Source organism: Oenanthe melanoleuca, chromosome 2 (genome assembly GCF_029582105.1).
Source record: "Oenanthe melanoleuca isolate GR-GAL-2019-014 chromosome 2, OMel1.0, whole genome shotgun sequence".
In the NCBI taxonomy this organism is placed as follows: domain Eukaryota; kingdom Metazoa; phylum Chordata; class Aves; order Passeriformes; family Muscicapidae; genus Oenanthe; species Oenanthe melanoleuca.
Genome location: NC_079335.1, coordinates 50,858,301 through 50,885,489, shown reverse-complemented (window position 1 = coordinate 50,885,489; position 27,189 = coordinate 50,858,301). Strand labels below are relative to the sequence as shown.

Below are 27,189 nucleotides of genomic sequence, written 5' to 3'. Positions count from 1 at the left end.
AAATGCATTTTTTAAAACTTAGCAATACATGGTTAAAACAGGTAGATCTGCCAAGAGTTGCATAAAATTATTTTTATTTCCCAAAGATGAGCAACTGAGCAAAAGGTGAACAACTCAGCAAACATCAACTCTTCTGCATCATGGAATTCACTACGGGTGTCTGAATGATTCAACTTGCATTTTTTAATATCTGCTAAGACAGAATTATAAACTGAGTAAGTTAATATATGTGAATCAAGTACCCTTAAGAAATCAAAGAATAATGTTGACTCCTGGAAGACACCCAGAAGATCCAAAGATGGAACAGAAGGTTGATTATTACACTCCTGCACAATCCAAGCAAATTGTTAATATATTGAAAACATTCATGTCTGGCATTTGCACCTGCTGGATATCCAAATTATTTTGTCCCAAAACAAGTTTAATAACCATCCTCTTTGTAGCTGAAAGCAGCCAGAAAACAGTTAGGTTTTTTTAACAAATGGAATGGAAACCTTTTTTTTTTTCCCAAGCTTCAATTACAACAGTCAAAGCCAGAGACATAAGCAAATAAACTTCAAAATAGCCATTTGTTACAAGTAGCAAATTACCATGTACAATGAACTTGTTAAGAATCCCCTCTAAAAGCACGACACACACAAACAGGCTACCCAGCAGAAAAATCTGTTAACAATTTTATTTCTTTTGTCATGTTAAATATTATGGGACAGGACTGTTAAGGATGAAGAACTCTCAACAATGCCTCACAAGGAATAAGAAAGAAATTCTGCCATGATATTAGCAAAGTAAGGTAAGGAGAAAATTTACACAGTAAGAGGCACCATTTCCCCCATAATACCTCTTGTCATATTCCTGAATGAGTGGGATTAGCAATCTAATAAATCATTTGTCAAGAGGTAACAGCAACAGATAAAATTTTAAAGGATTATTAAAATAACATTTACAAGACTCTGAACAATTTCTGAATTCTTATTAAAACCACAGAAAGAAAGAACAATTCTTTATTTATGAATTTTCATAAAGGACTGACTGTGCAACAGATACCTGCTATTGATGACTGAATGTACAATTTTGTCCAGCAGCTGAACAGTTTGTCTTTTCAGATTGTGTTTTCTAACCGTGCGAGATCATTAAAGGCCAAGCCTGTTATGATGCTGTACACAAAAACAGCCACTCAGGCCGTACTACCCATGATGTGGTAGGTAAACAAACCTTTTTCTGGCCAAGAGAAAACAAAACAAAAAAAAAAAATCAACAAAAAAAAAGGAAGCTGCAGTTTTGCATGCTTCTCTCACTCATTCTTTCTACAAGATGAACTTCCCTAGAAAGAATCCAATGAAAATGGCTGCAATTACAACAAGAAGTGAAGGAAGAGAATTAGAGCCATTATCTCTGAGGGCCAAAGCTGCGGGTGATCCAGATTTATCCGAGTGCGCTACCTTTCTGAGCCTCAAGCCTTCATCCTGAGAGGAGGAAAAAAAACAGATGGAAAAACACCATAAATACATCATTAGGATAGTAAAAACTGAACTCAAAAGGCCATATTTACTGGTGAATATTTAAACACATACAACATTATATCACACCAAAATCCAAACATGAACATAGAAAACCATATTTTAAATAAAAAATATACCAAATATACAAAAGATCTTGCTAGGACAAATGAAGCATTCTGCTTTTCCTTAATATGTGTCAAAATTAAATAGCAGTAATTCCTTATTGTTAAGAAGAAACATCTACTTTGTTTAGTGTCAAGGTCATCAGAACAACATGTGTGGAGATACCATATTTCATAGGTCTTACAAAGACTACCATAGCAAATGAAGTTGTCAGAACTGTTTCAAAAGCAAATATATAGAAAAGACATATAAAGTTATGTATCAACTAGTTACAGGTCACTGAAACGACACCTTTACATAAAGGTACAAGCAAGTAGTGTCTGCTTACCTCCTCTGGCCAAACAATTGCTCTTGTTCACTAGCTGTTTGCAATATAGAATGCTACTGCTCTGGATCTCACTCATTATTAATAAAAAAAAAAAGGCACTTTAAAAAAGCTACTAATTCAGAAGCTTCGACTTAGACTTGAAGTAACTAGGATCACTTTAAAGAGGACCACTTCATTTAAGAAGAAAATTACGTAGCTTCAATGTCTCATGCATGACAATCACAAAGTCTCAGTCACGGACAAGTTCAAAATATACATTATATACAGAGTGGTATAGTCATATTATGAATCAATCTTGACATTCTGACAGCTTTATCTACTTGCTGGAACATACATCTTCTGGCCTAATTATAATCCAGACCTTCCAATCAAGAAGAGTGAAGCCTCTTCAGTATATAAGTGGATGCAGAACTTACTCTCAGGTGCCGATTTTCATCTGTCAGCTTCATAATCTCTGCCTGAAGTCTTTTGCACTCCTCCACGAGCTTCCTTGTTTCAGTGTCATTAAGTGAAACACTATGTGGTTTTGGCATCGGTCCATCCTGCTTAGATGTGTTCAGTACTGGGGCGGATTTGCTTGCATCTATATCATTCTACAAACATCAAGAATGATTTGAGAATTTACTTACCTAAAGAAAAATCATCCACAGCTTAAAAAAGAAACAATTAAGCTACTAAGGCAGTTCAATGAGGTTTATATTTACAGTATGCTGAACAGACACACTGACAGTGCAATTCTGATTAGCTCAAGTATTAAAAAAGCAAGAGAAGATTGCACTGTTTACCTGGTACTACACTCTACTGAGACAAAAATTAATAATTTAGCTGCTTAACATTGACCCAGGAGGCATCCAAAAGCGAGCATAAAATACACCAAAGAGCATTTGAACGTTGAGAGGGGAAAATAAAAGCAAGAAAATAATCCTGCAATAGTAAGAATCAAACCAAAGTAAAAGCAAAACAGGTCATGTCATAAACTCCTATGAAGTATGTGTGATACAAATGTTTTGCACTTATAATACCTTATAGTGAAGGAAAATAAAATGCTGCACAAACATAAAATTTAAGTCTCACAGCATCTGAAATGCACATTACAAATTTTGAAAAGCCACAAAAAACTGTGAAAAGAACAATATTAAATTAACAATCTAATTCCCACAGCTCTGCTCAAAATCACACAATCATATAATAGTTTGAGCTAGAAGGAACCTCAAAGAAGATCTAGTTCCAAACCCCACCCACTATAGGCAGGGACAATTTTCACCAGATCAGATTGCTCAAAGCCTGATCCAACAGAGCCTTAAACACCTTCAGGGATGGGGCATCCACAGTTTCTCTGGGCAACCTGTTCCAGTGCCTCACTACATCCTGAGAAAAGAATTTTCTCCAAACATCTAACCTAAATCTTTCCTCTTTTAGCTTAAAATCATTCTCCCTTGTGCCTGTGTTAAAAGTTGCTGCAATGAGGTGTCCAAGGAGCCTTCTCTTCTACAAGCTGAAGAACCCCAGCTCTCTCTGCCTGTCTTCATAGAAGAGATGCTCCAGCTCTCTCAGCATCTTCATGGCCCTTCTCTAGACTTGCTCCAACAGGTCCACATGCTTCTTATACTGGGGAACCCAGAGCTGGAGTCAAGACTTCAGATGAGGTCTCACAATGGCCAAGCAGAAGGAGGAAGGATCTCTTCCCTTGACCTGCTGGCCACATTTCTTGTGATGCAGTCCCAGAAGGAATTGGCTTTCTGGGCTGTGAACAGACACTGTAGATTCATGTCCAGCTTTTCAACCATGAGAGCCCCCAAGACATGGCAAGCCTGATTGCCAGTGAAGATTGAGGCAAACAACTCAGTGAGTACCTCAGCCTTCTCCATATTTGTTGTCACCAATTTTCCTTTCTTGTTTATCAGGGGAGCTCACTCTCCTTGTCCTTTCTTTTTGGATATTACTCTGTACTTATGAAGTCCCTTCACATCCCTGGCCACATCCCATTTCACGTGTTTTAGTTTTCCTGATCCCACCCTACACACTCCCAAACCATACCCCTGTATTTCCAAGTGCCATGTCCCAGGTTCCACTGGCTGTGCCATTTTCTGGCCTACCTTCCTTGATTTCTTACATCTCAGGATGAAGAGCTCTTGCACTCTAACAAAAATAGCCTTAAAGAGTTGGACCTAAAAGGGCCTAAAGCCCCTTAAGAGTGGCTGTAAAGAGCTGACTTTTTAACCAAAGAGTAAGCTCCTCTGTCCCTAGGGAAAGTTTCTTAGAAGAAAGTAGAAAAGGAGGTAGTTTTGTATAAACCATTACATTTCTCTCACTACACTACACACTTTCTAAAATTAAACCCAGAAAATAGATAACTAAGTGCCTCAAAAATAAATGCTCAACCTTTATGTTTTTACTGTTTAACACACCCTTAGGAAGCTTACACCTTCATCTCATAAATTATCCTTTACCAAAAAGAAAGAAAAAACAACAAACCAACCAAAAAAACTACAGATCACAAAGCAATTCCTACAACCCCTCCCCCCAAGATTAAACAGATTGTATCCAAAAACTATAAAGTATAAAAATAACAAAAAGATATTTTTTTGGCACTGGAGTTTTTAAAGACCTGGTTGGACAGAGTGTTCTCTTTTGGACAAGATCTTGGACCACATGGTATTTCAAGGTCCCTTTAAAGCTGGGATGTTCCATGATTCTATGAATCCTTAGGAAGTTATATACTGAATACCCCTCCTTCTAATTTAGCATAAATTCCATTAATTCATTTAATCATTAAATCAAATAGGTTAAGAAAACCCTGACATTTCTGTGAATCCTACAAGTCAGTGTATGACAGTTTCTAATCCCTTACTTACCAGTTTATCATTTTCGTTGGGCATTTCAAACACACATCTCAATTTGGAGTCCATTAACTCATCAGGTTTCGCTTCTTTCCACTAAGAAAACAATTAATGCAGTTATTTAACATGCTGGACTCATGCAAACATCTCAACAGTTCATAAGTGTGCTCTCAGCACTGGCTTCCTATACAGCTGAATACTGTGCTTACCCTCCCTGCAATTTTCAGACTTGGTTATGAACAATGCTTTTTGTTCACACTCACTGCTGTGAAGTAACAAAAGCTAGAAACGGTTACTCAAGTCTGGAAATGAAAGAGAACAAACTGAATGCAAAGATGGATCCATCAGAGGTTTGTATGAAATAGGGAGGGAACGATGCAGTGATTTCTTAACACACAATAAGAAACAAGTAGCATCTCAGTCAGTTTGAGAAGAAAGTTCAAGCCCGATTATGCCTCAATACATGTACTTCTTGAATCCCATCTTGGAAGCACTAATTTGAAATAAAAGATTGAAAGACACCTATTAGTGACTCTACACATTTAAATTTCTAAGAGTAAATTTCTTTAGTTCTTCAAATTTTAGGCATTAAACCACTTTCTCCTTTTACTGCATATCATGTGACAATTTGGGCCTAGAGAATTTTTCAAAGCTATTTATAAAAAATACTTAAATTCTAATGGTTCTAAGTTTATTTAAGTAAATAAACTATGATGGAATCTTTCTACTCAACTGACAATTAACTTTCAAAGCATGTACTTCATGTAGTTGCCTTAAACTTTTAGGCTCAGAGCCTGCTCTGAAGTCTGCAGCAATTTTTCTAATAGTTCCTCTACTGTTACCTTATAGGTGTTACAGATTCAAATATTCAGGTATTTCGTAGCATCCTTCCTATTTTTTCCAGCAACATTAGCTATACAGTAACTTTTAACTACAGTTAGTGGTTTTCTGCAAGATGTTTCTCAGTATTCTATACCTGAAGTCACTAAGAAAGCAGTTATTTGAAAGGTATTTCAGAAGTTGGTTTTTATATCCTCACCAAATAGGCATGCTTCATTTACCACACAATCAAGAGCTACTAGAGCATATGAAGAAAAACAAACCAGTTCAAAAAGGCAGACAGATGTTAACTTTCATGCCTCCAAAGCTTCACAAAATCTAGTGATGCCACAGTAGTCTTTGCCTTCATACAAGGGGACAGAGCCCAAACCTGAAAAGGTCTCTTGGATTTCAGCAATTTATAAAATCTCGTATTTATCCTTTGTTCCCCCTCTCCTTCTCTGTCTTCAGTGAACATCAAACACACCTGTGTGAGCCCAAGCATTCCTTAAAATGGTTTGTAGAGTTAGAAGCATGTGCGACGTTGACCTCCACCTTAGGACATCCTTATATGAGTCCACATACACCCTAAAAGGCATGTTCTGACAACTGAGGGCTTTGCTCCTATTGCCAACAGCCAGCAAAATCAGAAACAGGCACCTTACTTCTGAATTAACAAGCAAAAACCTATGTATCTTCTCTCTGGATCTTGCATCAGACCAACCCAGCCTAAGAAGCAAAGCTACAACATGTTCTATTAAAACAAAATCAATCTATCATTTGTGCTGTGTTTAGTTTGGTATCTTAACTTGGTATCTTGTAGGGAGACACATGTTAGTCTTGAAAATGTTTTAATTCATGTTTAGAAATGTTTAATCCCATTCAGCATTTTACTTAAACACTTTTCATACCAAATGAACCCATTTTCATACAGCTTCAGGCTTGTTGTTTGAATATACTCCTGATTCCTTCAAATTCAATCTGTTTATCCCTTTCATATTAGCTGCATATAAAGGTATAATACGCCCATATTTTAACACTGAAATGACCTTACCTAAGACTCATTACTATTTCCATTCAATAACCTCTAGGCTAATCACTACAGGCATGTTCTAAGAACTGACCTTGTATTTTTTTAAACTCTGAATCACATTTGAAGTCACACTTTTTCAGAGAAAACCCAATTCTTCTTCAAAAAGAAATTGCAAAAACACGGATCATTTATAGTTAAGCCTGATTTTTTAAGGAAAAAAACCCCAACAGCCATTTTATTCCATTTTTACTTACCACGGCCTCCATATCTGTAATATTTGGTGGTGCATAGGTCGTTTGTACCATAAACTTGTGTTTACTCTTCTCATTTGGGTCATAGTCAAAAGGCTGCAGCATTACTGTTCCAAAGGAAAAAATAAAACTGTAATTCTTCAGCTAATCACTACAGAAAGCATGCTATCCACTTCAGATTTATTCTTCATTGAACAGACACTGAAAGTTAAAATACAAAGGTAGTGCACACACTGTAGAAGAAGGGATTGAGAGGTCAGAGTCTGGTCTGGCCAACATGATTATTTCTGTAACTACTATAGGAAAAGACATTTCATATACAAATATGAACAAAGAGATCCCGTAAAAGAGACTGAAAAAATATTACATCTAAATATGTGTAAGTGGGGGTAGCCTTGCAACTTGATCTATCGGAGGATGAGGACTCAGCGAACTGGAGAGATAAATTATTTGGCTATGTCTTTATGTCTTCCACAGTATGGGAATTCCAATTCAGTATATCTTTGTACAAAATAAAGAGAAGCAGAAGCAGTTTCAGAAAAATATAAGAAAAATTACATGGAGTCCTGTAACAGTTATCTGTATATGCACCTATTTTATAGCAATGAAAAAGCTATGGCAGAGATACTGATACAGCTAGAAAAATGCAAAAGCAGAAGGAAAAACGTAAAGAAATAATAGTAACAAGCTGTGAAGAAACAAGAATAACATGCTATATTATGAAAAAAACCCAACAACAAGCAATTGCTGTTAACAAATTAACAAACAATATATGACAGGATAATAAATAGAAAATTTAGGGTATTTAAGGTAAAAAAAACAGCTTTACAGAATTTTTATTTTTGGAAAAAATGCAAAAACACGGCTGAAGAAGTTTACTTAGTGATTCACAATTGAAAAGTGATAAATTATTAAAAAATGTCAGTGGACTTCCTTAAAATGACTGTCAAATCGCATCTCCAACAATGAATTTAAAAACTGGCTTGGCTCTGAATCAGCACGATGCATTAAACAGCCTGAAGACAGATAAGATTGCCTCAACATTCAATTTTGAACATAAGAGTTTCAGCCCACAGTATTCTACAGTTATTTCTCTCTGCACAACAATGTGAGAGAAATCTATTTTTAATTATATGAAAGATGACTCAGCACTGAAAACATTCAGTTGAGAGACTGATGAGATAAAGTGGGTCACTAGAAAAATAATCCGCACACTTATCTTAGCAAATGACCCAAAAGAAATTACATGCCTAAAAACAAAAAGATGAAGCTGACACTTTGGGGAAGAGAACTTAGTTCTGAAAAGCACTGTGGAATCACCGTAACTAAACAGCTGTACTTGAAAACATTTTTAGGTCACTGTAGCTGAATAACTGCATGAGAATCCAGTAATACAGAAATAGGCACATCAAAGACTTCCTGCAACGCCAACTGAAGACTCAAGCAGTGTGACATTGTTTCCCTTTATTGGAGATCCTGAAGCCACAATATTGTTTACAGCTCTAGTACTGACTCATTTAAAAAACAAAAATATTTAAAACTTTAAATGGATGATTTGCAACTATGAAAACACACAGGATGTAATCCCTCATTCTATTCAATTCCCTGAAGAGAAATGCCAGCAGGATCTTGATTGTGATACTGAACTACCCACTGGAAAAATCCCAGATACCACATCAAACACACAGCTAAGGAAAAGTGGCTGCAAGTTGTAGTAAGATGGAAATAAAGACGTTTTTGTCTACCTGAATCTTAAATAAATTCTCAGAAAAATGATTTTTTCATCCCCAAGTCAGTGAATAAGCACTTCATGAGCCCAGATGCTGGATTGCCCACGGTAAGCAACAATGAAGTTTTAAAGGGCCCCATTCTACAGATCACATTAGATCAGAAAACTCCTACAAGGAAAGTTACTCTAAGGTTTTAATCAATCACAAACTTTTCTTGCATTCTTCTTTGCATCATTTGCATCATCACATATCACCTGCAGATAGTTCTCCAGCTTCTTTATGCTTACCAAAGGACGTTAAGAATGTGAATCTGAAAAGCTCTGAGGATTGCTCCATGATTTCCCTTTTGCTTGGCTACACAGGTCTCCAAGGGTTCTAAAACAATCAGTTTTCTAGAACCTAGGAGATATCTACAGCTTGAATTCCCTTTATTCTAGAGATGCTATCAGGAGAGTCACCTACAAAAATCATTTACCAAATCTGCAGAATAGTATCTAGTCTTCCCATTTCCTTGAGAAGAACAACTAGATACAACTGTAAACTAATTTTTTCTTAAAGGCAATGAACTATGAAATGTTATACTTTAAGCACATCAGAGCAGCCAATAAATGCTCTACTTCAGGATACTAACATGAATATAGTAGTCTGAGGCAAAGGTACTGTTAATGTCACTGCTCATTTTCAATTTGCTTTTCATCCTTTCAGAGAGCCACGGATAAATGTGACAAAGGCAAGTATTTCTACATGGAATATTTTTTCCATGTATCATTCAAGCTCTACATCAAGTCGCCATCACACCAATGAGGGGAATCCTTTTTATTTAAAAATAAAAAGTGTTTAAAAGCCGTCAAACAGTCTCTAAGATCAAGCATTAGGGAACTGTATCAAAGGCCTTAAAAACACTTACAAAACCCGCCAACTGCGTATATTTGTTTTTACCTGAAACAATTACAGATGATCCTGGGTCAATAATTCCACTGTTCGGCCTCACGCAGTATCGACGAGGTGCTGTGGTCTTCACTTTGAAGCATACTTTTCTATCTGATGGATTTCGTAGTTTAAGATTTGTAGTTACTACATCTGTAAAGGGACCTGAAAAAAAGGTTGGTCTTTTTTAAATATACATATATGTCTGGAGAAGAAATCTGTTTACACAGTACAAGTAACTCTTAAAATATATCTTGGTGCCAACAAACTGCTAAAAGCAGGTAAAATCATACACCTGTTAGGCACATACACACACATGCAAAGAGTGCTCTATCACTTTAGTTATAACAACATACATTACAGCAATGAAGAATTCCTAAATATTACAACAAACTCAAGCTGCTGGCACAAGTGGTTCATAATATGAATATGATATTCTTACCAAATCATTCTTAATATTTGAAATACCTAGAAGGTACTGATCACATGCAAAAGTAAATTTTGCTGAACTGTTCTTCATTAACAGAAGCAACACATCCTTTGGAACTCTTTCAATTGTTCAAAGAAAGAAAACACAGACTAAAATATAGTCACTGCTCTTGAGATTTCAACTTCTCTTTTGAGAGGAGCTCTTTTGAGCTCCTGTAGACTTGACAGGACAAGGTATCAATCTCCTCTTTTAAAGTCAAAATAGCAAGAGAGATGATACTCTGTTTATGCATGTACTCTAACCGAGCCCCAGAAAAGCAATAGCTGCTACTGTAGTAGTAGTAGTTGCTGTATTTACATATTCAATGCAGTATACTCTCTAAACTGTATTTATGTTAAACCTTCAGGATAGGAATTCCTTCCAAGTCTGGACAAGAGGCATCATTTCAATATCAAGCTGCAGAAGCACCTCTTCCAGCAGAGATCACTTTCATGTGATCACAATGCCATACAGTAACAGCACAAAAAATAAGGTCCATAGCACTCTGAGCAGTGTTAATCTCCCTTATGTTTGTGTCATCTGAAAGCAAAATGGCAAGGGTTATAGAAAAATGGTATTTCATATGAACATGAAATTTATTTAAGAATATTCCATGTGTACATTAATTTTTAAGAACCTTCTTTACAGTTCTTTAAAACTACAAGTTAAATTGCTACAAAATAATTCCTAACAGTATTGGAAACACAACAATTTTTCCATTAAAAAACTACAGCAAAAGCAAACTTCAGATTAAATTGGATGAAAAGTAGAATTGATACAAACAAGTGCAAGGTACAACAAAACCACTAAGTGCATGAGACAGAGAAGCCAAGTCTTTTCTGAACACCTTATTCCATTAGATGTCTGACCTTCTCCGAAGGAAATAGCTCTGCCCACTATCAAACACATTACTACACTAGAGGGCTCACTATTTGACTGATGCCTTTATTTCTATAACTCATTCCAAATACTTGATTTTGAGAGAGCATTAAAAGTCCTATCACAAAACACCAAGATACAAATACATAAAGACTAAAAAGAGAATTACTGAGAATCAGAATATTGAGATGTAGATGAAGATACATGTGAGCTAGGTTTACATTCAGTGAGGTTCTTTTGACAAAACAGGAACTGGTATTACTTGTCTGAAACTTCACTTTTGATCTGACTTTATATGGTGGATGAAATAAGTCATCCTCTTAATCCAGGCAGATTTGACACAGCCCCCAAGATTTACAGAAGTATTTGAAAGCTTCCTGCCACTCATCTTTTGATGGTTCTTGCAGGATTTCAGTTGTCTTTACCTATAGAGGGAGAACCAAAATTAACTTCCATCAGCCATATCACAAACTGAACTAAAACCAGGCAGCTGAATACTCTTCTCACTCTAAGACTGGTAATACACTCATAATACCCCAAACACGCATTTTTTTCAAGCTACACGCACATTTTTGAGGAAGTTATTCTGGGAGTTTTACTAACAATCACCTAAGCTATTAGTCACCTAATAACCACTGCTTTTGCAGTACCCAGAGGCAAACAGCACCTTGAATCTGGCTTTCAAATTTGTGGGTTACTTTTTTTTTAATTGCAACTCTAGGTAACCTGAGGAGCTCTGCTTCTCAGTCTTTTCAACTACTTTCACTAAGGACATTCTGCACAAAGGAAAAGAAGACACAGTTCAGAGGCTCATTTTGAAAAGCGGAGTAAAACCACCTTGTTTCAAGACAAAGCAACAGTGAATTTATAAACTGATAAACTGGTTCTTAAACTAAAAGATTTTCTGGTTTTTTTGAGACATGAAAGGTCTCCTCATGCCTGCCTTTTTGAAGTGTGCAATAATGAGATATGATTCAAAACATTCTTCAAATTACTTCTATATTCACTGTCAGTTTCAGCACCTCAGATAATTAAAAGAAATCTACTTTTCTTTCCCAGGTACATGAATGCAGTGACCTCCTTTGAATTTCCTGGATACTTCACAAAAAAAAGCTTTTAGCTCGGAGACATTTTTTAGAATCAGACATTTCTTTCAGAGGTGACTGAAATCTTTTTCAAGGTCTAGAGGATGCTTATGACAGCTTTACCTTTCACCTGCTTTCTAAAAGCTTTAAAGAAAATAGCTGAATAAAGCCTCTCAAGACTTGCAACAATCAGATTTAATAAGTAAGTGGTAATAAATTGCTGCACAAAACGAAAAGATGGCTGAATTTCACTGATCCTGCAGAACCCAGCTGTTTGGTATCTTAATGGCAAACCAACAGCATGGATCTGAGCAGGGACAGGCAGAAACAGACAGAAGGATAGTAAATCAGGAAAAAAAATCTAGTACCTTTCAAAGGAGCCATATGATCTAAATTAGCATAACCTTCAAAAAAGAAACTGCAACACCTGAAGAAGATTCTAGAGTTCACTATTACACAAACATAAGCACCACTACCTTTGGAGGAGTGTGGAAATGAAGTACAAGTAGCAGTAACAGCCTAAGTGCAAAAGCCTAAAATACTACCATTCTTGAGGAAAAATGTGGGGCAGGGGCAGAAGAACCAGGAAGGAGAAATGTTTGGAACGCACTACACAGACTGCAGGTAAACAAGGAAAAGAACTGACAAAGATGGATACAAACTCATGCATCAAAATGGACAAATGCACACCCACTTCATCTCAGTAAATATTCAACTACATCAGGGCAGCAGTACAATCCCAAAAATAGCATCTCACCTGCTGCTTGCACAATACTCAAGTCCAAGCAGATTTTTATTTAAGCACTTAAATCTCAGACAAGCTTATATCTAACTGTACACACAGAAGCTATGGTAATTCAACTAATAAAATCTTCAGGCTATATACCAATGTAACATGATGTCTAATGACAAGAGGCCACTGCTTTATAAACCTGTAATCTCAATCTAATAATCTCTGGAATTCAAGAGTTACTTTAGAGGGGATAGTGAATTCAACAACTCTCTTAGTAATGTAAATTCAAGACACCAATTACAGCATCTTCCCAGAATGAAGGTTGTGAGAGTGCCAGTTTGTTCCCACTGGTTTTGAATGGACAATTCAAATGTGACAATTCATGCCACACGTTTTCCTGTCACTTTGACTTACAAGGGCCTTAGAAAAGAAGGACAGACACCTGCCTAATCACAGTCAGAAATACCAGACATATCCAAACACTTTATGTGCTGGGTTTCTATTTCAGCTATCTTGCAGTGCAGTCACCACAACATTAATGCCAGGGTTGCCTCTGGCAACTACACAGCTTGGACTACAGCAACTAGTGGGCAGGAAGAAATGCCACAGATTCTGCAGAGCCAGTTTCTACTGCTGAAACAGTGCCAAGTTTTCCAGCTTGCCACAAGCTTGCCAGTTATGCTGCAGTAAAACCAAAATATAAGTATTACTGGACAGATAGGACCCATAGAGATCTTTTTTATCAATAGTGTTATTTTCACTTCAGATTCAGTTCTCCTTCACTGACCCAGCTTCAAAACCCATTTTTCTACCATCTGAGATGGTCAAACATCAGGGAAAAAAAATGATTATGTGAACACACCTTCCTTCCCAGTGTGGGAAGGAAGAGCTTAGATAAACCTCCACAGACTTGATACTCCTAGGAAAGGTGAGAGACCCATGTCAGTAACTCTAGCTGTTGGTAGTACAGAGCAAACAAAGCAGTTCTGAGAAGGAGCAGGTTTGATAAGCAAGAAGCTCCATTCAAAATTAGTAAGGCTGTCATAATGTAAACAAAAAGCCTACCTTAAAATACCACCTCTACATAAAATTGGATAAGAAGAAATTATAATTGTATTAAATTACACAAAATCTTTGATAATTAGAAGGCAGATCCCTTGTAGAGTTGTACAAAAATGAGCATGCATTATTAAGCAAAATCAACAGCATTTTATGAAACAGCTTAAATGTTAAGCATATTGCCCTCTTCAATTTAAGACAATGAACTGTAGCTGTTGCAAAAGCCAATATCTAAGCCAACTCTGCCAGAAAATACTCTAGCGCATGCATTGAATTAAAGTTTATTTAAGCTGTAAATTGGCACAGCAAAATGATACATTCAGACACATCTAAAAACAATGTAAGTACACATTTTAAAAGTACACAGACATGCAAAAGGAATCCAAACTCCTTAAAATGTGTTACAGTATTAACTTCAAAAACTATGGAGATTATACACTTTAAGCAGAATGCTGGTTTTTCACAGCTGGTGCATCACCTTTGAATTTCCATGAGCACTTGAAATATACAAAACACTCCAATGCACCTCAACTAAAACAAACTCAGTGTAGTTTTCTTTGGGTGCACAATAAAGTCAGGTTGGGCAGACAAAAAAAACTCATTTACTGCATTTGACAGTTTGAGCCCTAATAAATGAGAAATGAGTTCAAGTTAGCAGAACAAAAACTAAGAGTGATATTGTAAATGAGGAAAGCAAATTTTGAGACCAAGTAAACTGACTTTTAGATACACCTCAGAGGAACAGAATAAGTTGTCCAGCAACTCATTCTGCCAGAACCAAATGTAACAATGGAGTAAAGAAAGAGTAAGTTAACATAAGAAAATCATATAATATATATGATATAATATGAATTTTTTTAATTAGGCCAAAATTTAATTGTTTTTCTTTCCCATCATTTGACACAGCAATCACAGAATGGCTGTGGCTGGAAGGGACCTCTAGAGGTCATTTGGGCCAAACTCCCTGCTCAAGCAGGAATACCCAGAGCCAGCCAGCCAGCCACCCAGCACCATGGCCAGGACGCCTCTGAATACATTCAAGGATAGAGACTCTACAGCCTCCCTGGACAACCTGTGCCACTACTTGGTCACCCTCAGAGTAAAAATGTGTTTTCCCATGTTCAGAGGGAAGCTCCCGTGTTTCATGGTGTGCCCATTGCCTCTGGTCTGCTCATGGGCACTCATCTCCATCCTCTTTAGACCCTTCCCTTCAGGTATTTTATACATCAGTAAGATTCTCCCAAGCCTTCCATTTTCCAGGCTGAAGTAGCCCCACCTCTCTCTCAGCCTTTCCTCACAAGAGAGATGATTCCAGTCCATCATCTTCCTGGCCCTTTTCTGGACTCTCTCCATTATGTCAATGTCTCTCCTGCACTGGAGAGCCCAGAACTGGACCCAGCACTCCAGCTGTGGCCTCACCAGTGCTGAGCAGAGGCGAAGGATCACCTCCCTCAGCCTGCTGGCAACATTCCTCCTAATGCAGCCTGGGACACCACTGGCCTTCTTTGTAGCAAGGGCACGTTGCTGGCTCATGATCAACTTGGTGACCATCAGGACACCCAGGGCCCTTTCTGCAAAGCTGCTTTCCCAGCTGGTCAGATCCCAACCTGCACTGCTGCTTGGACGGCTGTTCCTCCCCTGCTGCCAGACTTTGTGCTTTTTGTTGAACTTCACAAGGCTCCCGTCAGCTTGTTTGTCCACCTGCCAGCTTCCTCAGCATTCATGTGTGCATTCCACCAGAGTCCTTGGACTTACTATGTCTAGCTTACTTAAATATTCCTTGACCAGATCATCTCCCACTAGAGGTACTGAAGGAAAAACATCTAAAAATGAGAAATACTTGTGTACTGTAGGAAGTCAAAACTACCCCATCAGATAAGAAAATCAAACTTAAAATATAAACAAAGCACTTCATTGCTCAAAATTGAATTTTACAAAATTTTCTGAAAAAAGCAGAGGTGACATACCTGACACAAAAGAAAAAAAAAAAAAAAGAATGTTGTTTATTTCCATAAATTCATTTTAAGAAATAAATATTCAGACCTCTACAAAAAAAATCTGAAGAGAATATATAACATGCACTTCCAATGAACATAATTAACTCCTTCCTCTTGAAACACCAGAATCATGACCATTCAAATACCTTCTCCAAGAAAAATCCCAACTCTAACAAATCACCTACATTACAATTATTCATGGTCTACGAAGCATAATAGCTTAGGTTTCATGGATTAATACTTAAACATGGATATGAATGATGAGGAATAATCAGTGGATGAAGGTGAGAGATTAATTATACCTACAAATAACCATGGCTCGCAGGAAGATACTCATATATTAGAACATCATTACAGAATCCTTCACTTCTTATTCTACCCTGGCACTTGAGAAACAATTATATTTTATGCTCAACCTGCATGTAAAATATAGAATGCAAAAGAGGCTTTATAAGAAAGCTGACACACCCAATGTCCATAATTCCTGAGGGCTGATTCTAGGCTACCACTGTTTACAAGGGGTAACATCAGATTTTATCTGAGCTCCCCACGGTGACATGCTGTCAACATTCATGTTGCTGATGTGTCTATCATAGATTTTTCTTTCTAAAAAATGCTGAGACAGTGACCATTTTTTAATCCTAAAATAGTTCATCTTCCTCTGTCAAAGGGGAAGAGCTTGCACGTGGTTATACAGCTTATTAGACGTGCTAGTGCAGACGCTGGCACGCATGCTTTACTGGGGCTGGTGTAAGAGAAATGGGAGCTGAAACCTTTTGCCTGCCATTCTGACAGAGAAAAGACAAAAATACAACACAATGACATTTCAAAGCAGACAAAACATTTCCTTACATATTTTTTCTGGATCAAAACTTCTTATTCACCCCAGCTGGTGACCAAAATGTTGTTAGGAGCCAAGAAACCACAGTAAAAATGCAGTAAGTGTCTATCTCAAGGGTAAAGCACAGCCACAGATCATTACCAGGAATTTTGGTCAAGAGAACATTATTTTCTTTATATATTAGATAAAATACAGACTAAATGTAGACTGTCCTGCATTTAATGTTAAATATGGGCAATGATTTCTTTAGCTTTAACAACAACAAAACACTACCACCAGTAATAAGATGATATAACATGGAATAACTTCATCCAAAGGTATTACTGCTGGTGTTTAGCTTAAGCTTTAAAATCTAGGCCCAAGTCAGTCATGTATGTCTATTGATACTCTTCCTATTGAAAGAGAGCCATTACTAAAGAACTGTCTGGTTACTAATATCAAAGGGATGCTCTTAACTTAAACTTAACCTCCATAATATTGTAGATTTCTTACTTGCAAATTAGCTTTACTTGATTACATTGTTATTCTTGCCAAAGACATATTAAGAGCATACTAAAATTGGCAGCTCTTAACTCTAGTAGGACAAGTCTTCAGGATTAATCATAAAGTATTATTCATACCAAAGCATTGCTGAAATAACAAGAACAGTAGAAATATTTCAGTGATGCTAAATTTGAACATTAAAATCATCAAATTACCCCCCCCCCCAAAGTCCTGAACAACTAATATATACATGCAATCTTTCAGTATAGATTTAGTTCAGTAAGGACTATGTTATATAGTTGCTCCTTCCTGCTGGAACAACTACTCTTTTTGCCTGCATAAGGTAGGATAACTAATGAGTTTGATATTTACAGAGGTTCTTAGATTTCCAGAATACTAGCATATCTGAACAACAGAACTAAATAAAGAAATAACTTTTCCCTTCCTTTTAAAACTTGATTTGTATTTAACCTGCTATAGCTTACAAATGGTTTCAGTGATGCTGAAAAACCCAGATGTGCTGCTTAAAATATTCAAATATCCAGCAGCTTAAAATCCATATGCATCATCATAGAAGAAATCTCCCATTGGATACACCTAACTGATCTGCATTGCAACATACAAGATACTCTTCAAACTCTATAGCGGCAATCAAAACACTTGTAATCATCTCAGATGACAGCTGTAGTGGCACACAGAAAATCAGTCTTTCCACAGAAGACCTGATCAAAAGCACTTGCCTTGCACTTTTCCCAATGTGCTCTAAGAAGAGGCCAGACACAATCATTGAAGAGACCACCAAAGCTCTCATGGTTTTTGCTGCTTTCCTTGCAAGCAGTATCCCAACAGTATAACAAAGTAACTTTAAAAATTAATCAAATCCTAAGTATCCCAGCATGGACAAAAGCCCAGAAAATTCTTTTGAAAAAAACCAAACCAAACATTTTTAGCTGCTGGACTGCTACATGGTATCCAACCTTGGCTCATAACACAGAGCCTGGTGAAAACAGAATTCTATACCAGACATTAAAATCTCCTACAGACAGGTCTAGCCAAAACTGAACGGCCTCCCAAACATACCAAGAGATCACTGCAGTTTCAGGGTAACTTTTCAGTCTCTGGAAGCACAGCTACAGTCTCCATTTCCCAAGCTACTGAAAGCCAAGTACAATCATTTCCTACAGTCACTCAGGTAAACAAACACCTGCTTCAAACAGAAGCTGCATTTAGTCAGTCTTGTCGATCAGGCAGACCTGAGGCAGAACCACAAACTCCACTTCCTCATCAACTTCACATCCCAGTACTGAGCTGAACTAATGCAGCCACACTTCTCAGGACCAGTCAGGAACCTGGAGTTCAAACCTGAGCTATAACATAGAACGTGCCTGGTAGATGGTTAGTGGACATTCAAATTGTAAAAAAACCAAAACAGCTTTTACTTGCTGTGGGTCTACTATGTTTACTGGCCTTACTAGCACCATAGTGTTAAACACGACATCATGTTAAATTAACACCATATTCCTATGGACTAGAATTACTAGGTTTGTTTCACATATGGAACAGTTACTCCCATGTATATGATTTTTAAATTCATGGATATTCCTTTTTACAAAGGAAAGAAATTAAGCATATCTCAGTCAAGCTATTCTAATGTCCTGCAATGTAACACAATATACCTGCTCTAGCTTAAGTACATAATTGTGGACCACTGATGTCCTACCAAACTTTCAAGAACATTGTAAAATCGTGACCTAGGAGCAGTCTTCTGAAGTCCACATGAAACAAATAATCTTCTAAGATGGTACCTGATGAATGTAAAATTATTTTTGCCCACATCATTTTTAGAAAGTTGGTTGAGACTGACATGATTCAAATTCAGCTAAGTTTCTCATTATCTAAATACATTCATAGCCACTTGAAGCAAATTCATTTTTCTACCAATCCTATCCTTTAGTCTAGATAGATTTTCTTTTCCCTGGTGCTTACCTTGCTGATGTATTTATAGATAGCAATCAGATCCCCTTTCAGTCTTCATTTTGCTAAGATTAACAAGCTAAAGCTATTCTACTTCACTTGTGTTAATAAAGTTGCCTTTGCATCATTCCCATTTGGGTTCATTTTATCTGACTAGGTGTTGCCAGGGATGCATTCAGATAGATGATGCTTTATCAAAGACCAAACCTTGACATTAATACTTCCCTCACTACAAAATTACAGGCCTGTATTTGTCCCATTTCATGACTTGTCACATTCACAATAAACCCATGATTAAGTACTAGTCACTAGTTTTACTTCTTTTTCATCACTTCTAAGAAAATGTTTTATTATTAGCACACATCCAATTTTTTTTTGCGTTCATCACATCTCCTAACCTTGCACTACCAGCACACTCCCACCCATATCAAGGTCATTAATGAAAAATCAAACAGACTTTTCTCAAAAATATATCAAAATATATTGAAGACAAGGAGTTAGTGACAGCAAACATGGCTTTATCATGACTTTATCTGACTAATCTAGTTGCCTTCCATGGTGGACATCAATGGACAGGGAAGAGCTACACATGTCACCTACCTGGACATCTGTACAGCCTTTAATATGGTCTCTCCCAACATTCTTACCCCTAAATTAAAGCTATATGGGCTTGATGCACAGACTGTTAGATGGACATGGAATTGTCTGGGTGATTCATCTAAAGAGTTCCAGTCTATGCCAGCATGTCCAAGTGAAAACCAGCAACAAGTGGTATCTGTATCCCCCAAGGATGCACACTGGGAGCAGTATAATTCAGTGTCTTCATCAATGACACTGACAATGACAGTAGAAGCGACGTCACCCTCGGCAAGGCTGTGTGTGACACCAAGTGAGCGATGCAGTGTTTCCACTGGGGGGAAGGGATGCCATCCACTGGGACCCTGACAAGACTGAAGGGTGGCCCCATGGCAATCTCATGAGGGTCAGCAGGGCCAAGGGCAAGGTCCTGCACACAGGTCAGGGCAATCCCCACTATCACAGATAGAGAAGGTCTCAGATCAGACTGCCTCATTCTACCTGGGACACTGCATTTATTTCCATGTTCCATCTACCCCAATGTCTTTATTCTTCCCTCTAAGGCTTTGCTCACTATTGAGGCAAGACCAATTCAAGCACTGAAGTGTCAGAATAAGATTTTAATCCAAGTAAGACCACATTTTCAGAACCAAAGGAGAGAAAAATTCTGATTTGACTATTCTTTTAAATTTCATGCAAACACTTACTTTTTATTTTCTTCCTCTGCCATATTATTAAACACAAAGTCCTACAGCAGGATAATATTCAGCAAACTATCTTAATTCACAAAACCTTGTTCATATAGGAATGAACCGAAAATACCTATTTGCCATAACCATCTATTTCTAAATACTTTCAAATACTAAAATTAAATTACACGTACATAGCTAAATAATTCTAAATGCCAGGAAATAACCTTATACAATCCAAAACAACACTAAAAGGCAAGAGAAGCTAGAGGCCAAGATACACCCCAAGTCCTACCACCTCAAGAAAAACAAAGTTAGTAAAATTCTAACTTGTGTTTATGCATTTTTATTTCCAGAAATACTACCTCAGAAATCATCTTAGTAGAGCAGTTCTGCTGATTTTTTTATTTTTAAAGAAATTAGCTTACACTCACTTATCAGGTTCATCTGACACCACAAGCCTTTGTTAACTGACAGCTTCCAAACTGGAAAGTGTAATACTTATCTAATTCATCAGGGCTGGCTTTTAATATAGTAAGTTCTCTTCAGAAACCTTTTCTACTTGTATTCATTGCTTATAAGGGAAGCATGCAAAACCCTTCAGTGACTGATGGTCACAAAGATCTGGTTAACAAACATCTCCCAAAGATGAAGTTGGTCAGAAAGTAAAACGTTCACAACCCATGGTCAGGACAAAACAGGAACAATTCGTATTTCCACAATGGACAGTCAGTGCACTAAATATTCAGACCTACTTACTGATGCAATAAAACAGCTCCTCTCAAACTTTCTACTTTTCAACCTGGCCTTGAACAACAGTACACTGTTCATGCATAATACAGAATGTTTTTATAATATTAATAAAAATGTCTTATGGTGATCAGATGAGCACCTGCTTAAGCTATCAACAAGCAGCATGAATAGGCACTTTATAGTAATTACAAAGCAAAGGTGAAGCTTTTATATCAATAATCATTGGTACACACTAGAAGGACAAGATATGAGGTTTGGATAGTGTTTCACTGTTTACTGGAGCAACAACAATATTAAACAAAACAGAGCCCTATAAATTTCAGGTAAAGGACAAAGCTTCTAAATCTTCACTGCTGTATACCTCTCTCCTCACAGGAAAATATTCCATTACTGAATCTTAAAACAAATGACAAACTAGTTCTGCCAAAATATAATCTAACACTATAATACACCTGACTTCACAGATCAATATAGCTCCCTTTTTACAAGGCAGTTTTAAATGCAGTCTACCACAGTGGTAGAGACGATTGTATAACATAATAATAAGCAACATCAGGTAAAAAACGTTCTCTTCCTTGTTCTTCCTCAACATATTCCCAAGAATCATCCTGTGCTTCGATTTTCATTAATACAAATAATTTAAAGAAATTAAAATACTAAAAAATACTACATTTGAGCCATGAAACAATGAAAGTATACACACAGGAAGAACCAATGCCAAGAATCACTCTTGTATTTAAAAGGAAAAAAAAGTCAGACTACGTGTTGAATACTGAGTCATTTTATTGCCATTATGCAATCCTCAGCCAGCAAAAATATTAACTTAAATGGAACCATTTCAAAGTATCAGAAGGTCACAACTATATTAGTAATCACTTACAACCAGGTTTTCCCCTTCTATACTCTCACTGTTTAGTTTCAGAAATGTTCCTGAATGAAGATACCAGAAAACTGGCATCCCAATCACCTTTTTTTCCTAACCTAACTTAGAAAATTGGGACATCACAAATTTACTGGTACTTTGAAGAGGGTGAAAACAGGCATAAAATTTGACATAATCAAAATACACATAAGTAAGGCAGTAAGATCACATTCCAGTACTTCAAACTCTGCCTACACCAAAAGGCCAATTCTGGCAACAGACCTTGAGGGCAGGGGATGCATTTAACATTGAGCTATTTTTGCCTTTAAATTCCACCTTCTCGACTTGCAGCAATACATATCCCATGGCTTTCAGTGTTACCAATAGCAGTGTAATGTTAACAAAATCATCTACAGCAATATTTTTGTATTACTTAAAAGGTTGTGGGAATGTGCATTTCAGAATAAGCTGCAATACTTGAGGGAAGTGCTCTCTACCTCGTATGAAAAGTCATTTGAAGACACACCAGCTGATAGCTGATTTTAGACATTGACAATTCTAGATTCTATGATTCAGAACAACAATCAGAAATTAAAACATTCTCTGTCACAATGATCTCTCCTAGTAACTCAACCCATCAAAAAAAAAAAAATTACTGCACATTTCAAATTTTATTTTAGTCTGCTAAAGGAGAAGGGTGGCTCATTATTTTGAGATGTTTACAAAGGTAACATAACTGGACTTCAGATACTTGTAAGCAAGAACTTCAATAAAGCATATCAACTTAGAATATTCAGGCATTTTTAAAATTTTCTATTGCTAGTCAGACACCTCTGAATCACATGAAATTCAAATTCTGAACACTGTCTACTAATCTTCCAAAGCTCATCAGATCAACTAGTGTTGATTTTCAATTAGGTGTTGCAGAAGCCTGTCTTATGACTGATTTAAACATTTGGAGAAGGTTTTTAATTTTTTTTTTTAAAAAGGACCATAATCCAAGACAGACTTAAATCCATGTTACTTAAAATTGCAAAATTGGCTTCTTTGCCTTAAAGAAGAAGGAGTTTCCGTAAAAGTGCTACAAATTTTTGAACTTAAAACTTCAAATGTTGCTATTAAAGTACATGACTGGTTACAAAAAAAAATACTTTAAAAGCATATTTACTCACAGGGCACCAACTCCAGATTCCCATACTCTTCACTAAAATAGAGCTACCAACAATTACATATATGAGTCACACAAAGAAGACATCAGTAAGAAGCAGATGTTCCACCTTCCAAATGCGTTGCTTTTAAGTGTCTTGTGTTTCAATTCTTCCTATTCAGTCCTAAATAAACTCCAACAACTTCAGATTTGAGAAGTTAAACAAAATACATCAGAATACAAAAGAAAGCCAATCTGCAGGAGCAATATGGCTGAAGAACCTGGGCACCAGAATTTTGCAAATTCTCAGTGCTCCATACTGAGTGTCTGAAAGTGGTATTATGTAGCTTACCAACTCCTCTTTGTTTCATCACTTTTAAGTACAAATTTTCCCCTTGTCACATTTACACAACACTATGAAAAATACTTACTTGGTTTTTGTTTTTTCTTAAGATATTCCCAATATTTTTAGAATCCAAAGAAACCTACCTACTGAAGGGGGACAGAGGGAATTAACCATGACCCAAACACTATTAATGTCTGAAATTTCTAGTACTATAAGCACTATAAAACAGGATTGCAATCTTGGACACCAAGGGAACTATATAATGTGTTATCTACCACAGGACATGTTCTTTAGAAATCCCCTTGGATCATGCTGAATAAAATTCAAGGATAAATGCACTATAGACCTTATTTTTGCTGACATTGTAAATTATATTAATTAATTTTAAAAAGCAGTTTCATCAGGCAATGATTAATTTAAGGCCTTGTTAACAACTCCTTAAGATAAGTACTATGTACCTTTTAATGAAATAGGTGTTTGTAAAGGGGCACACTATCACATTTCACTGTTACCCTAAAGGTCAGTAAAGCCACAACTTCCCAAGGCAAGAAAACCAACCAAACGATTTGTTCAATTTAAATGTTTAGACTTAAACTGGATCTCTGTTACATATGCATCAATAGCATTAGTAACAAGAAAAATGGATGATTGTACCAGTAAAATAACTTTGAATAACCTGCTGCACTGAAAAAACTTGCACAGTTTTAATCTTTTAACAAATTTTTATGCTTTTCCTACACTATGCTACATTTATTCTCAGTCATATATTCTCTTTCTTTCTAACCTGTAACTTTTTAAAAGGGGACACTCAGAATTCCCTATTGCCAATACTGCATTCTTCAACACAGTATTTCAGAACTGGGTTAGTCTGTGGCCCACAAACCTTTTTAAACTCCTCTAAAGAATCAGCAGTTAAAAAATATTTCTTGAGAGTACATTCAATGCTCTCTCAATTGATAGCACTTTCTATAGTATATTACTGCAATAGTACAGTAATAGAGAGTGCTGCAGTCTCATTATGCTTCATATTTTTTTTTGCTTAGTCTGCTCTACAGGAATTTTCATTATATATATGCATTAGCCTGAAACCAAAGTTTATGCCTAAAGAATACACATTTCATTCTCTAAGTGCATAAACACACAGCACAATAAAGATCACTGACTGACAACAGCTTCACAGAGACAGAATTTCTAATCTAGTATTTATTTTATCAGCACATTGTTTCATATCACACCAATACAGCTTAGTTCCAGCTCAAAGACATCTCAACATCTGCAGGCTTTGAATTAGACACAGTATTTTTTTAATTAAAAAAAAAAAATAAAAATTAAAAGAATGCATTTTCCCCTAACCTGTTCTGAACACAGCATACTGAAGTGTGAGTGCAGCCAGACCGGTGGCACTCTAACAACACAAAACCCAAGTGAAAATGACAAGTATCTGCAACGGGTTTGACTCTGTGTGAAAGTGCAGTTTAAAAAAAAATTAAATTGAAGCTATCAAAAAATTAATATGCATAATTAGACAGATGTTGGGGTGTAATTGATTTGACAAAATCAATAAAATAAGTATAGTTTGCTAATTTTTCTAAATGCTAGGCCAGACCAAAGGTATTTTGGGGGAATACAGTGTTCTTTTCTAATACAAATATTGATTTGTTCTAATTGTCTGTGGAAGATTTTTACAACATCATAAATTCCACTCTGTCCTCTAAAACAATGAAAAACGAGCCTACTAATAATGAAAAACAGAAGAATGTACAGGATTAGGCACATACATGTGCTGACACCAGACACAACATTTAAAAATGTAAGTACACATAATATCAACTACTTTTTTAAAAAAGAAAATCTAATACTGATGATTCTACATCTGAAAGGTTCTGAGATTCTTCTCAATGCCCCTTACACTATAACATATCATCACAAAAACTACATGTTCTGACGCGCTTTTCTTTATGCCCTTGCCTTTCAACGACCACTCACTTCTAACAGAGCGTTTCCTTTCACAACTATCTAATTCATGAGGAGAGAAAACCACAGGCACACACTAGCTGGGACCTATTTTGACAGCAGCACGCCAGCAGTCACAGCCATGCGGTCGGCACGCAACATACAGCGCACATAAAACTTCCGAAAGGCACGCATTCCATTTCCCTCATTCCCAGGGAAGAGGCGAGCTCCCTGTTTACGTTCCGACAGCCTGCCTGAGACATGACAGCTCAGGGGAAAGGGCGGGGAGCCCTTTGCCGGGCTGGGATGCACCGGGTGCCGGGCACTGACGGCGCAGAGCCGCACCAGCTACGCGCGGACAGCGGGGCCCCGACCCGCCTGAGAGAAGTGGGACAAGGCCAGGCGTTCGGCAGCCTCGCCAAGCCCGGAACCCCGCAAGGCTTCCACCGCCCGCTCCAGGGCCTCTCCTGCCCGCTGCTGCCAGAGGGAGCCCGCACCGCCAGCGACCGGAGAGCGACAGCCGCGTCCCCGGGCCAGGCCTGCGAGCGCAGCGGTGACACGGCGGGCGGGCGGGGGCAGGGGCTGGGTGGGGGCGGCCGATCGCACCCGGCACCGCGGATCCCCGCGGGATCCCAAGATGGCGGCGGCCGATCCCGCTCGCCGGCTCGGCGGCGCCCCCCATCCCCCGGCGGGCGGGCAGCGCCCGGCACCGCGGCCCGCCCGCGGCAAGCAGCGGGGAACGCGGCACCCGACCGCCCGCCCGCGGCCCGGCGCCCGGGCGGAGCGGGACACCCCGCGCTGCCGCCCCGCTCCCCTCCGCCGCGCCGGCTTCCCCCCTCCTCACCTTTAAATTTGAGGTCGGTGGGCGGATCGAGCACCAAGATCTGCTCGTGCTTCGCCAGAGCCCCGGCGGCCGCCATCTCGCTCGCTCGCTCCGGCGGGAGGAGGGGCAGGGGGAAGGGCGGAGGAGGCGGAGGAGAAGGCGGAGGAGAAGGAGGAGGGGCGGAGGGGGCCGGCGGTGGCGCCGCTCCCTCACGGCGGGCGGGCGGTGTCTCGGCGCGGCTCTGCGGGCGCTGCCGGCGGGGCGCGGGCCGAGGGCGGGCACTGCCGCTGCTGCTGCGCGCCCCCGAGCGCGGCCCCGCGCCCTCCCCGCCCCGGCAGCACCGCCCCCTGCGCGGGCACGAGAGCGGCGGCGCGCTGCCCCGGCCTTCCTTGTGCGCATGCACCCGCGCTTTGCGGGGTTGTCCCACACACAGAGACATCGGGACACGCACGGACATATACACACACCCTCACACACCCTTCCCTCCCGCTCTGGCGGCTGTGGCGAGTCAGAATCCCAGAATCAGTTGAGTTGGAAAAGAGCTCCGAGATCCTCGGTCCAACCTGTGACCGGACACCACCCTGAAAGGTAGAGCACGGCACTCAGTGCCACGTCCAGTCTTTCTTTAAACACCTCCCGGGACCGTGACTCCACTACCTCCTTAGGCATCACATTCCAATACCTAATCACTCTGTGAATAAATTACTCCTTATGTCCAACCTAAACCTCCCCTGGTGGAAGTTGAGGTTTTGTACTAATTGCTAATTGCCTAGGACAAGAAACCGACCCCCACCCGGCCAAAGCCTCCTTTCAGGCAGCTGTAGAGAGATACGGACCGCCCTGAGCCACCACTTCTCCAGGCTAAACACCCTCAGCTCCCTCAGCTGCTCCTCACAGGAGATGCGCTCCAGACACTTCACCAATATCGTTGTCTTTCTCTGGACACACTCCAGCACCCGAGTCTTTCCTG

General features: G+C 38.6%; 1 protein-coding gene across 1 annotated transcript; it reads right to left on the bottom strand.

Annotated features, from left to right (window-relative positions):
• Positions 1–662: 662 nt before the first annotated feature.
• Positions 663–26,673, bottom strand: VAPA (VAMP associated protein A). The gene is made up of 6 exons (XM_056483342.1): positions 26,241–26,673; positions 9,563–9,715; positions 6,897–7,000; positions 4,806–4,886; positions 2,367–2,543; positions 663–1,463 (listed from the first exon to the last, which is right to left on the bottom strand). Exons 1-6 carry the CDS (start codon positions 26,656–26,658, stop codon positions 1,305–1,307), a joined length of 1,092 nt encoding a protein of 363 aa, XP_056339317.1. The 5' UTR covers positions 26,659–26,673; the 3' UTR covers positions 663–1,304.
• Positions 26,674–27,189: the final 516 nt, after the last annotated feature.

Excerpts from the sequence above, each read along its gene's own strand:
- VAPA (XM_056483342.1), bottom strand. The coding sequence starts at position 26,658 with ATGTCTCTGTGTGTGGGACAACCCCGCAAAGCGCGGGTGCATGCGCAC. Across the intron at positions 7,001-9,562 it reads ATCATCTGTAATTGTTTCAG|TAATGCTGCAGCCTTTTGAC; the intron begins GTAAAAACAAAT and ends CCTTTGGAACAG. Across the intron at positions 2,544-4,805 it reads CCAACGAAAATGATAAACTG|AATGATATAGATGCAAGCAA; the intron begins GTAAGTAAGGGA and ends TGATGTTTGTAG.